The 13,087-nt window shown below is 37.0% G+C and overlaps 1 protein-coding gene across 4 annotated transcripts in view; it reads left to right on the forward strand.

Annotated features, from left to right (window-relative positions):
• MYRIP (myosin VIIA and Rab interacting protein) overlaps nucleotides 1-13,087 on the forward strand; it is a 119,065-nt gene that overhangs the window by 62,552 nt on the left and 43,426 nt on the right. For all 4 annotated transcript variants that reach the window (XM_026034825.1, XM_026034826.1, XM_026034828.1 and 1 more), the window contains one exon: nucleotides 11,847-11,983. In XM_026034825.1, coding sequence (XP_025890610.1) covers nucleotides 11,847-11,983 — 137 coding nt within the window. The remainder of the gene's footprint in view (nucleotides 1-11,846; nucleotides 11,984-13,087) is intronic.

Genomic DNA, 13,087 nt, shown 5'->3' on the forward strand with positions numbered 1-13,087 from the left:
TATTTTTATATATTTTTTCAGGATTCAAGTAACTGAAAATCCATGTAAAAAATCTTTGTATGTGTGCCCAGATGTAAAGCCCCAGTTAGCGAGGCCAGCTGGGATTAAAGTCTCATTTGTATAATTTGTAAAGGCTTTGGAATTTTTCCTACGCTTTTCAGCTATAAGCTGGAATTTAGCTTTTGTCAGACTGCTGGACAGCTTGTACAATAAAGCTTTAAACTAAAAACATTGCTGYGCAACAGGAAAACCATACTGAGGAGGACAAAAAAGTGCATTTTTAATGTGGTAACTATAAAGCTATGTTGAAGAAAATAAATAWTTTTTTTTWAAAAAAGCACGCTCTACATGATTTAAAGGCTTAATCATAGAGAATTTCATTGACCAACAGCACAAAATGCAGCAGGTTTGTTTTCTGTGAAAACAGACATTAAATGTAGGAAAGACCCACTGTATATGGAACATCTCCATGGTACACAGCACAGGACCGTTGCCCACCATCAGATACCCCTGCCTCRGTCCTCATGGGCTCTCAGTCTGTCCTAGAAAAGAGCTGCTGCGATGCAGCGATTTGCTGCTCAGCAATAGGTTTCTTAAGCTACTCCATAGCTTGTGAAGTTGCAAAGCTGTGAACACGTGTGGTCTTAGAAAGGGGGTGGTGGAGTCACTGGGTGCCCAAATCCCAGAAGACTGTACAGCTTAGTTCAGCAAAACTTAGGCTTGTGGGTCAAGGTAATCGATAAGAAAGACAGCAGCTGAAACTGCAGTTCTTCACTCACCACCAAAGTTTGAGATTTTTTGGCTTGCTTCATCCTTTTTTTCTTTTTTTTTTAATCTTGCAATGAGCTTTGCTTTCTCCTTGATTTTACGTGCTGATGATTTTTCTCGTCTTTGCTGGCATTTCACACAGCTGTTTGTTCACAGCTTTCTCCTGAAACAAGAACAGAAACAGACCTTAAAGCAGAGGATTGCTGTCTTTTTGGTGTTCTTGAGCCCTGCGTTAAAAGCTCTGCGTATTTTTCTAATCAGGATTACAGAATTAATTTGCATGGTTTATCCTCTGGTATTTTTTTTTACCGATGGAGCTGAGTTTGTATCTCCTTTGTGAAAATTTTTATGCTTCATCAACCTCACTTTTTTTTTCTGTTCAGCTGTTTTTCAAGAATCTGTGGATTAAAAATGAAGTTTGCAGAAGGAAACTCCTTCACTTAGGTAATTTAAATAACTGATCAAAATTGCTTTATTTTCTGTTGATTCATCTGGTGTCTGCTATGGTAATAGAAATCATTTCTCATGTCAGTGAAAGGTGCATTTAGTCATAACTATTTATGTTCAGTTATATTGTGGCTGAAAATATTTTCATTTCATTAACATTAATGAAAAGTTGAATGCCCATATTTTCATGAGAGTGTTTTGATGTTGCTTTTTGCATTTAGAATTTTATTTATAGTCTTTTTGCAGTCTTTTTACGAGTTTTCCTTCATTTCTCTGAATAGTTGCAAAGGATAAATACTGTTTGCTGCAGTAATTCAATGGAAAGGAACGCCTGTCTATTTGAGAATTTATGAATATTTCTAGCTGTTCTTTTTTGTTTTATTCCTTTTTTTTAGAAAAAAAAATCCCTGTGTTTACTTTGAGATAATGTCAGCRTGTTTTTGTTATTTTCTCCACGTTTTATTTCAGAAATCTGAAGTAAAAATCCACTGATTTACTGTGTAGCAAAAAGAAACAAGTATGAGTAAAAGACAGCATATCAGTATTCAATGTGTCCATAATTTGCTTTGATTCATATTTGTATTTGCTTCCGGGTGGTGTGTGCATGTCATAAATTTAGTAGTGATGCAGTGTTGATTAATTCTTAAATTTACCTGAAGAAATATCGAGTCTGAATTGATCAGGAGATGGATTATTTTCCTTTTGAAAAAACAGTGCAATGCTGCAAATATATTTTACTGCAAGTTAAAACAGAAAAATATCCCAAAATTTCACATAAAATGAAACTTATGGTGCAAGTAGGTTCAGATGAAGTGCAATATTTCCTTTTGATTAAAAGGGAATAGTTTGTTTCCATGCTGACATTTTTGTTTGTATATTTACAATTTTTAGGTCATAGAACAAATCCTATAAATCCTAGACAAATTCATGAATATACCTAGTATTTTAAAATATCCTTATAAAAAGCGTTGAGACTTCTTTGGTTTATTTTCAAATATCCAGTTAATGCTTATTTATTTTTGATCCAACTTGAAAAGTGCTTCTTCTGCTGTGAAAAGATAATGCAACGAGTTGTTGGGCTCCATTTACACAGTTTGGGTCAGGATTAAAGTCTCTTTTGGCCACTAAATGATTCACAGTGACCACAGTTACTCCGAGGGCTCACTGCACATCAATGTAGAAATGAGAGCAAGAGCAGAATGGACACAGCAGGGCTTTTTGTGCAAGCAGGACAGAATTGGTATAGATACAGCCATAAGGTTTCTTGTGAATGGCAGACTTTATGGTTTTCTTATCCCCGAGAACTATTTTCTCATTGATAAGAAGGTGTAATAGTCAGACACCTGTAATTTTTCTTCACGGTGGAATATTAGGATATCAGACATCTAGTAAAGAGATATATTCTAAGCCTCATTTCTCAAAGCATAATCCGTGTAATTGGCAGGAAAAAAAAAAAAAAAAGGAAGGTGGAGTGAAAATACCTTTGACTTGGTTTGAGATGATTCTTCTCCCTGAGAAGCTGGAAGTTTCTATGCTGCGAATATTGGCAAGATGTTGATGGGCAAAGTACTGCATGGTCCTATTTCAGTTCATATCCCCGTGGAATTACTGTTGATTTCAGTATAATCTCATAGATTGTGCGCCACTGTAAATCCCATCCCAGTGTTACATATGGCTGCATTGAAAGAAAACTAGTAAAGCCTCAAATTACCACTTCTGGGATCTGTATTTAAACAGAAATGTGGACCTTGGATGACTAGAAAAAGTGATCTGTGATGAACAAGGATTGCTTCTAAAAATCAAGAAGGAAGGGGCAAAAATCACAAGCTATCTTGTTTAAATAAAAGCAAAGATTCAGCTTAAAAACTTAAATACTAAGAGAACTTAAACATTAGGATATGGAATGGAGTGAATCCTTATAAATATTTATTCATTCTTGCTGAGCTACTGTAGGATAAGGTCTTTCATTGCTGGTGCAGAGTAGATGTCTAAATAGAGGCCCTGGCCCTGCTCAGGTCAGTACTTAAACTGACATTGACTCTTCATGGTTGTAATTTCACCTCAGTATTTGCTGTCAAGTAAATTACAGTCAGTCATTGACTACTGCAATGATGTTTAATAACCTCTTTCTTTATAAAATTGACTTTTGTCATTGATGCAAAGTCGAGTGAGTTCCCGTGTAACACAGAATACTCCCTGAGGCAGCTGGTATGGTTAATATGCCAAAAATGCATTTGTTTGTAAGGCAGATATGCCTGATACACAACCATGCAGGGAAAAGAAAACGCAGAATAAATAAGCTGCAGGTTGACATGTTCCACTCTTTTCTGTGTGCTTTCCTACAGAAGACTCAAGCCATAGCACCAATGAACACTCAGTATTGTCTTAGTATGTTCCTTAGCTGTGCCAGGTCACTTAACCTTATATAGGGAGCAAACCTGAAAAAGGTCTTCATCAACCCTTCACACTCACAACCTTCCTTTGCAAACTAGAGTGATAGCTTTGAACCCAGGAAAAGACAAAAAACTTTTGAAGTCTTGACTTGGGTGATGGCAGAAGCAACTGWATCAAATCTGTGTCGAGCCAGCATTTAGTCAAATCTTACTCTTGGCAGAAATCTTCAAAGGAGGGATCTTGTTGCAGTAAAACATGGGTTTCAACTGTTGTTATCTCAATAAAAGGGGTTATCTGTACCTCCTGCATTCTAATTTCAAGAAGTCTGTTATAGCAGATGTATTCTTCTTGATTTCTACATTCTGATCACTTTCTTTTCCAATGATGGAATTATATGTTTAAACAGTAACAATCGYATAGTTTATCTTAATGTAAATTAGATGGTCAAGCTACTACTGGGAGTCGGAGTCACAAATCCGGGGCACAAATAAAAATCTGTGAAAATCGAGAAAGTATTTTTAGTGAATTCTGCATACTGCATATCTAAGACTATTTTTTGATTTGTTAGCAGGCTTCAAAATGTTTCCTGACAGAGGGAAATTTGATTCTGTCTGAACTTTAACTTCATTTTGAAACCAGCAGATTACATGCTGACTTTCCTAACCCTTTTTGCCAAACAAGTATTTTCACTAGAGCTTTCTTCCAATTTTGCACTCTAATGTTATGCAGCTTTGCTGCAGCATTCCATACTAGAAATGCTGATGTATAGTAGATACTGGAAATTCATCTAACCCTACAGCCAGCAACAGGGCAAAAAGAAACCTCTAGGAGCTAGTGGTTTATGCTGCTRTAGGAGCTCTACAGAGGTGCTGCCTGGTATATTCAAAGGAAACATCTGATGGGAGAGGCCTTAAAATGAGCAACTTTAGTTGTGAACTGCATTTGATTTATTAAGAAGAAGGAAAAGTGAAAAAACAGAGAGTAGGTCATGCCACAGAAGAGCTAAATGGTCATGTTGGCTCACTGTGGCTCATAATGTRGAAGAATGAGGCACACAGAGAAATAGGTGGTAGACACTGAGGAGAGAGCGTCTCTCTGTGGTGTGCCACTGAGGACTCAGTCATTAGCAGACTCTGCAGAAGCCAAAAGGATGCCAAGGTTTAAGCAAGACACATTTATAGAAGATCATTTCATCCGTAATTGTTTTTCGAGGATGGTCTATTGTAATGTCCAGCATGGACAGACAATTGCTGGAAGCCGAGAGCATGTTGATGGTAGGGAGAGTGGGGGTTACTCTGTACTTGCGTGTTTTCTGTAATCCCTTCTTTAGCTTCTACTAATGACCAACGCTGGATGCAGAGGCTGGATGACCTTTTAATCTGAACTAGTGTGGTTTGTGATCTTATTTTTATGAAACAGTAGAAATATTTTAAGGCCAGGCAGGATAATGCAGCSTGGCATGTACAACAGCAAGCGATTCCCGCACTCCAACCCATGCTACACYGAGTAATCCATGGAATATCCTTTCAGAAAATCATCTGGGTTTGATTTAAACATCACAGGTGATAGAAACTTCTCTGTTTCCAGGATTAGTTGTAACTTGTTACACATTCCTTTTTGAAAGGATATCACAGATTTCTGAACAAAATCTGCTTTGTCTTCCTCACATGTCTGGCTTCTTGACCACCAATTCAAAGTTAGAAGAAGCGAAGGAAGCAAATTTGAGGGTTGCAAATACAGTTCCCTTTCTGCAATAGATCAACTACCCTCCTTTAATTCTCTGCTAGCCTTAATTTATAATTTCTTATATGTGGCTCCATGTTGGAATTTAGAAGCTAGAACTAGGACATGATAAATGGAAGCATATTATTTCTCAGTGAGTGGCTGGGAGAAGGGGTATTTTTAGGAAATGCCTTATATAGTGTAAGACTGCAGGTTGAGCTCACTGAAGTATTCAGCGTACTGTGAACTGCAGTATGATTATGGGGCTGGATTCATTTCTACTGACGCAGGAAAGTAATAATTTTGACTGTCAGGGACATGGACATTCATTTTGTCCCCCAATTTAGGTCCAGAGTGTAAAATCCTGCAGTATGGCTGATGAGGAAACCTGGAGGCCTCATCAGGCAGCAGGAGCTTCCCTCGTACCCGGCGCTAGCAGGGCAGCCCGGGAAAGACCTTCTTGCTGCCCTGCAGTGAGGTTGTGGATTGCTGGAGTAGCGAGTTTTCTGGAGTAGCACCTCCTGTGTCATACATGAGCTGAAGAATTTATTTAGGAAGAAACTAAATAGGATTTTTACAAAAAGTTTGGGAAGAATGTGTTGTTAAGAGCTAATAGTGGTCCTGTAGACTAAATATTTAGGAACTGTTCTTAAAGTGACAGCAATGCTGGCTTCACAGCTGGGTGATATAGCTGGGTGATATATACAGAAAACTCAGTGAAACACAAGTCCCATATGTGGAAGTTCATACCCAGCGCGCTTCAAGGCTCTGAATTTTCACAATTCTTTTTTTTTTTTTTTTTTTTTGGTTTTAAGGGAACTGAGCATTGATAGGTTTGTATGTGTGTATGTTGTGTTTATGTACTAAGTCATATTTTATTCTTAAGGAAAAAAAGTGAAGTTGCATTTTTTAACCTACAAGCATATTTAATTTTGCTGAAATCAGTGATTACTCCAGCAATACTGAGTTTGAAGAAATTTTACTTTGACAATGGGTAAATAAGAAGTGGCAGGCTAAGTCTTAATAACTGTCTCTCTGGGCATGGAGCTGAGGCTGTTTAGCACCAGAGAAACAGAAACAAGGATCCTGAACTGGGAGGACATCCCGGTGAGCGAGCCTGTGTCTGCACAKCTGTGTCGCACTCTGCCAGCACAGCTGAGCAGGCAGAGTCTGCAACAGCTACTGGTGACAGGCAGCACTGCACTAGTTCAGGCCTTCATGTGGTGGATGTGCAGCTACCTGGACATGCAGCAGACATTATGCTTAAAGACAGGAATATTTAACTGCAGAGCCCCTCTGCCTCAAAGCATGGCTAMGTGGGTCTGGTCTGGGGGGGACTCAGCTCTTCGATAGCTCAGCAGGCAGCTTTCCCCTGGTCCCAACCTCCTCGTCTCTTCACTCATGGCCAAGACCCCCACTAGTTCAAGGTGCGCTCTGAAGGAGCCAAGGCTAAATAACAATATTACTTTTTATGGATTTTTTTTTCAGTTTTGTACTCTATGTAGTATTAACAGAATSAATGGGATGGCAGTGAGTTGACCAACTGGGTCCTTTAGCCGATAGTATGATTCCCATGGTTCAGGTAGAAGGTGGAGAAGCTTGTGGATAAGAGAAGGATGGACCTGTCTCCAAGGTCAAGAGAACCAGCTGTCAGCTAAGGCTCCAGGAAACCTGTCTATCTTGAGCAAATATTAGAGACTTTAGCAGGGTGAAATAAAGTGCACGTCTAAAGCTTTACATAATGTTTATGAAGGTGAGCTCAGAAGATGAATTATTTGGCATATCTGTTTGTACAAACAATTGTTCACGTGCAGCTGAAATTTGTGACTGTGATTTTGGGGGCATATTCAAGGACTGAAAGAGTTTACAGGTCTAACTGTTGACACAGAGTTGTGGTAGACAAGGTGAAACAGGAGGGGAAAGCTGAAAAAGAGTCTTTAGGTTCCAGTGTAGGTCAACAGCTAGGAAACTCCCATGTACTTTTTTCTGATCACTCTGACATGTGAATAATACAAGTAGAATTCAGATTTTCAGAAGCACCTCCTCACGCTCTGAACTGCTTTCTCGGAGTGATGTATTTTCCTGAATCACTTGGTGAGAAAATCTCTCACAAAGTTTGTGGAAAAATGTCATTGTTACAAATTTATTAAAGTGGTAAATAAATCACTAAACAGCCTCCTGTGTACTGAGGAGTAAATTCTTGAATGTATGTATGAATAGTCATTCACGTGTTTGTTCCTCCTGTGATCATCACTTATTTATAATKAGCATTTCTGTTCAAGCCTCCACTGTCCAGCAGATCTGGCTGATCTTGAGAAAAAAAACCTGAGAATTGAGTATTTGGGTGTTGAAGTTGAGAAGTATAGTGAAAACTGCATGCTCTATTCCTGCTTTAATTTTTGATTGAACTTATTCATTGTTCCTATGGCGCTACTTGATTAGAGCCAGAGTGATGTACTAAAAATGAACTAAAACTTTATAATACTTAGGTTTTGTGTTCTTAAACCAAACCTATTTGCAAATCAGATATATTTGTTTAGCTTTCACGCTTCCTAGAAATGCAAAASTTGCCATAAAGCAAACTGTAATGTGCCTTGACTCTGTGTAATGTTATGTAATATATATAATGTCCTTAATATTTAAGGCTATTTAGAAATAGAGAAGTAGCAGTCTTTATGGCACAGAAATAAAGAGAAATAGCTTCAATSATTTCTGCTTCTTGAAACTGCATACAACTAGTAGCCTCTAAGTGTGAACCTTTGTTTTATGGAGAGCATTTGCACACCTTCTATTTCAGGCAATAAGGCAAGTACTTCAGTTTATAACGCAAGAGTAGCAATTAAATAGTCTTTCATTAATCTAGATTTATGGAAATGCCTTTGCAGAACACAGGCTTAAAATGCAGGTCAATATTAAAGAAATTTGAAATAAGGAGAAAATGCTGTTATATCTCTCATGAGTAGATTCTTTATTTTAGTATCTATATGGAGAGATACTCTTTTTTTCTTCTACTTCTTCTTTTTTCCCTCCCGCCCCCGAATTCTCCACAGGAAGAATCAGCAGAGACATTGTAACTTTTTTGGAAGATAAGAGACTGAAAAGCTTTACACCAGTTGTTGTGATCTGCTGTAAAATATATTCAGGGCAGAGACATAGATTGGTAACTTCCCTAAACCTACAAGTATAGGATGATGTCATTACCCACAAATTGTTAATCCTGTGGAACTGAGGAAGTTTTTCAAAAAATCTTAATCCAAGTCTAGTACACAGAGGCAGCATCTTTTCTTTTGTTGTTTCCTTAAGATGTATAATATCTATCCTTTGTACTATACCAAAGTTCATATGCAGAAAATATTACAAATACAAAGCCTGTCTCTAAAAGCATGCTAATTGTAAGGCATTGTCTCACCTCAGGAGTAATGTGCTATTAGTTTTCTCTTCTCATAAAAGCAATGAAGCCAAGAAAAACGTATTTTGGGGAACCAAGCTTGCAATGGTACCATCTTCTCTTTTTCCATAGCTGCCAAATCAGCGTTTTGACCAATATTTGAATTTAGTAGTTGGTACAAGGTGCTAGCTGACCTTCTTCTTTTGATACCTTGATGCTTGCCCTGAATATTAAAAAGAACTCAGTCTGCTTGTCTTCCAAGAATAGAGAAGATTTGGTGTTTCAAGCTAGTAGAGCCGAGGTTGCTTGGTAAACATGTTAAAATATCTGATAGGGATCTTAAAAGCCCTAAGCCCTTAAAAGGCTCGTATTCTGCAACTCCACCAGAGGTAATAGTGCTGCAATACTATTTTGTGGACAGTGTTGCAGGAACACCATGTGCTTTGTGCAGAACAACATCATTCCTGTCCAATACTTTCTGCTAGCCTCTTCCAAACCAGTCATGCAGAGTTTTATCCACCGTGATGATCATGACTCCATGCTGTTGCCTCAGATCTTTTCCTTGGGCATTGCAGAGACTGAATGGATAAAAGGGAGCCAAATTCAGCAAGAGAAAATAATGCTGTTTCTGCCTTTCTGACCTAGTTTCCATGACAGCAACCGATTCCCTGCCCACAAAGTAGATAGGATCTCAAAACACTGAAGAACTGCAAGTTTGAAGAGAAAATTATCTTCATTCATAGGTTCATCAGTGTGCTTTCTGCAAACCTTTGTTCAGATGGTCAGAACCTGGCCTTTTTTTTTTCTTCTTTTTTTTTTGGTAGCTGTATTTAAAGAAATTTAGAAATCCTCAGCTTCAGAGACAGACCTAGGCACTGAGCACTGGATCAGGTTGCCTAGGTTGTGGAGTCTCCATACCTGAAGTTGCTCAAAAGCTATCTGAACATGGTCCTGGGCAACCTGCTCTGGGTGACTCTATTTGATCTGAGGGGGACTGGACTGGATGAACTCCAGAGGTGCCTTGCAACCTCAGCCAGTCTGTGGTTCCCATTATCAGTGCTTTGTGAGTAGTCACTCACATTTCATCAGGTGAGTAGACACCAGTAATACCAGTGCCGTCTATAAGGACATTTTCTATTAAAAAGAAAAAAAAGAAAAAAAAAAGAAAAAAAAAAAGCCCTTGCCCTTGTCATGTGTAAGCAGTATCTGTGAAATGGTAACCATTAGTCCTAATCTACCTCCTGGTGTGTCTGCTTAGGCTTAGGCTAGTACTGTGCAAAAGCATAATAAAGAGGCGACATCTCTCCTGCATCTAATTGCTGATAAAGCCTACAGGAAAAAAAATACTCTTCTGCACCTTACATGCTCTTTCTTTTGTTTGCAGTGCTGCAGCTAATGTAACTTTAAGAGTTCACAGCTCAAATATGATGTGCTTCATTTTTTTTCTTTTCTTTTTAATTTCCCACTGATGCTATATGCTGTTGGACGCTTTCCATTGTTGACAGAGAAGTAGGCTAGGCTGTAATGTTCTTGCTTTATATGAAGTGGATATTACTTTTTAAGAGCATACTGAATCCACAAAAATCCTGAGAGTGTTTGCGAGGATTAGTTGAAATTTCAGGGTCAGTGTATTTGTTTATTATCGAGTATCTCCAGAGCACCAGTGCTGAGCAAAAACTACATTGTTAGTCTTTCTCTCAAATAAAAAGATTTTATTTCCTCATGACATGATATATTTTAGAGAAAACTGTAGACTTTCATTCATTTTGCACATTAAAAGAAAAAGCCAGAGTTCCTGAAGAAAATTCTAGAGATTATGTGTGTTTCTTTTATTTTTTTTTCCACTTATGCCCCTTAATTTGAAAAATGGGTCATCGGAATTACTTGAGTCTGCAGGTTCACACTCCTATTAGTCACATCATTTACTTAGAGATTAGTATATTGACACTGGATAGTAATCTTACCCTTTGTTTTCCAAAATCTTTGTGTTAAGAATCAGCTCTCTGCATAATTATATGACAGATTCCATGTGAATTTTGAGTTTATGATGCTTATTTTAATAATTATTGCACGGGGGATTATCTTTTCAGCCTATACCRAATGCTGTCTTGCATGATATACTTTTGTGTCATAAAAAATAGCTTGGTCATTGTGCTGTATATGTGTCATTAATAATAAATAAACTAGAAYGCCAATATACAGAGGATCAAATGGGATCAACCAGGAAAAAGGACACCCACAATTAATTCGTATTCACTGATTGACTTTTTCCCCTGTGGAAGTTGTTGGATAAGTTGGCTATAACTTATAGTTGAAGGATTCCCTCTCAAGTGACACCTATTATTGGAAATACAGGGGTTTGCTATGGGTTACCCGTTAGTGTCTGGGAATCTGGGAATCACAAGGGATTCTCTACTGCCAGTTACTAAAGTAACAAAGGTGAAGCAAGAGCCTTATGTCAAGTGGGAAGGAATATTGACCTTCACAGTACCTCATGGGTTGCTTGGAAGTGTTTGAGGAGGATGAATTACTCATGCTAGTAGTAGTAGGTATTGAAAGAAAGGGACAGAACTGCAGTTCTGAGTACTTCCTCGCAAAGAAGTTGTCTACCAGCTATTCATTTTGCTTTGTTTAAACTTTATCCTAGGTTATTTTTTTTTCTCCAAATAAAAGCAAAGTGATATTTTGTGAAAAAAAATCTKTCTGAAGTGTGTTAATGGGCTAATGGTCCTATATTATTCATAAATCCACATAGAGCTTATTTTTTAAACTTTCATGTGCTGTTTTAAAAGCTTGCATGAAACTTTCGATTGTTACAGTGTTGGCATTATAACATAAAATGGAGAACAACTATTTTGATAGTGGCAAAAAMAAAACTTTGAGTAGTGCAAAATAGATATTTACTCATTAGTTACCTTTCACRTTTTGCCCCAGTACACTGGAAATATGTAAGGAAGAACTATTTTAAAATAGTATTCAGCAATTACTGTATTTATGCTCCGAGCTCTAAATGTTTTGACAACTTTTTTTTTTAAAAAAAATTCTTTAAAAAAAAAAAAGTGCAGTAAATTATTTGGTTTTATTTGTTGCATAGTTATTCAAAAATGTCATTTAATTTTCTCTTTAGACTCCTAAGGACCCAATCTCTGGATTGGTACTACAATAATGTGAAAAGCCGTTTTAAATGTTTTGGAAGTGCCAAAGTCCTGAAGAACTTGTACAGGAAGCACCGACTGGAAAGTGGAGCTTGTCCTGATATAGTAGGTAAATGCAACTGTTTTGATGTCTTATTAGCTTATCCACTTTAATACAAAAGATGAGATAGATGAGATGATGAAATTTCTGAGATTATTTCAAAAGAATATTTTTTTTTCAAAAATAACAAAATAGTGGAAAAGAGCTAAAGTGCTTAGATAGTTTGAACTGTTTTAAGCGTTCAAATAGTGTTTAATCTTAATTATGTCACTGATACTGCAGAATTGTATTAATCCRTAAGTAAATTGCAGTTTTTATTGTGTTCTGCATCCCCAAATTCATCACTGGTCTGAGTAATTAATAATGAAATAATTTTGCATTCAACGTTTGCCCTCTAACAAAACATTTGCTTGGCATTAGAAGCAAAATTTGGTTAATGTGAGATTATCCTCTTTATATTTTCCTCTTTTCCAGTTTTCCTTTCCTAAGTATCCCAAAATTGTCCACTTCCTATTTTTGTTCTGATGTTGTAGATGGTTAACAGATATTGATTATTATTGCTCACACCTTTTTAAATAAACCCACGCAACTAGTAGTAATAGTAGTAGTAGTACTAGTAATAGTAGTAATTGGAAACGTAAAAAGAAGTCAAAAGTAGTAAAAGTGGTTATGTTAGTAATTTAGATTACTCAAAGTACAATAAGCTCAGTCTTTGAGCATGAAATTTTCTTTGTTTTATTGTTCAGATCTTTTTCTAAGGTAATTCTTTTGAGATCTGTACAGAGCCTATATTTTTTACGTAGTCTTCAGCTTTGTCTTTATCTGAAGGTATCTAGGATGATAAATGGATTGTGTAATTATGGACAAAAATTTTAAGTGTTTCTTTTGAATATTGACCTAAAAGCTTGTAGATAAAAGAGGTAACCTCTGCTTTACCTCTTGAATTGTTACTCTTTTGTTTTCTCTGTATCAAATTCATATTTCTAGAGAAGATGTCTTAGAAGTTGAGAACAAATACGTATAAAGGTGTGAATGCTAATTTCAGTGAAGACGAAGTAGGACAATGGAATTAAAAACTAAGAGGATGCATCCTACAGAAATTTATTATTACATGCTGTCTTAATTCCTAGTCACACTGAATCTGGATGTAAAATGGAACTGTGAACCATGCAA

This window comes from Nothoprocta perdicaria, unplaced genomic scaffold, assembly GCF_003342845.1.
Source record: "Nothoprocta perdicaria isolate Ctin4 unplaced genomic scaffold, notPer1 scaffold_150, whole genome shotgun sequence".
NCBI lineage: Eukaryota > Metazoa > Chordata > Aves > Tinamiformes > Tinamidae > Nothoprocta > Nothoprocta perdicaria.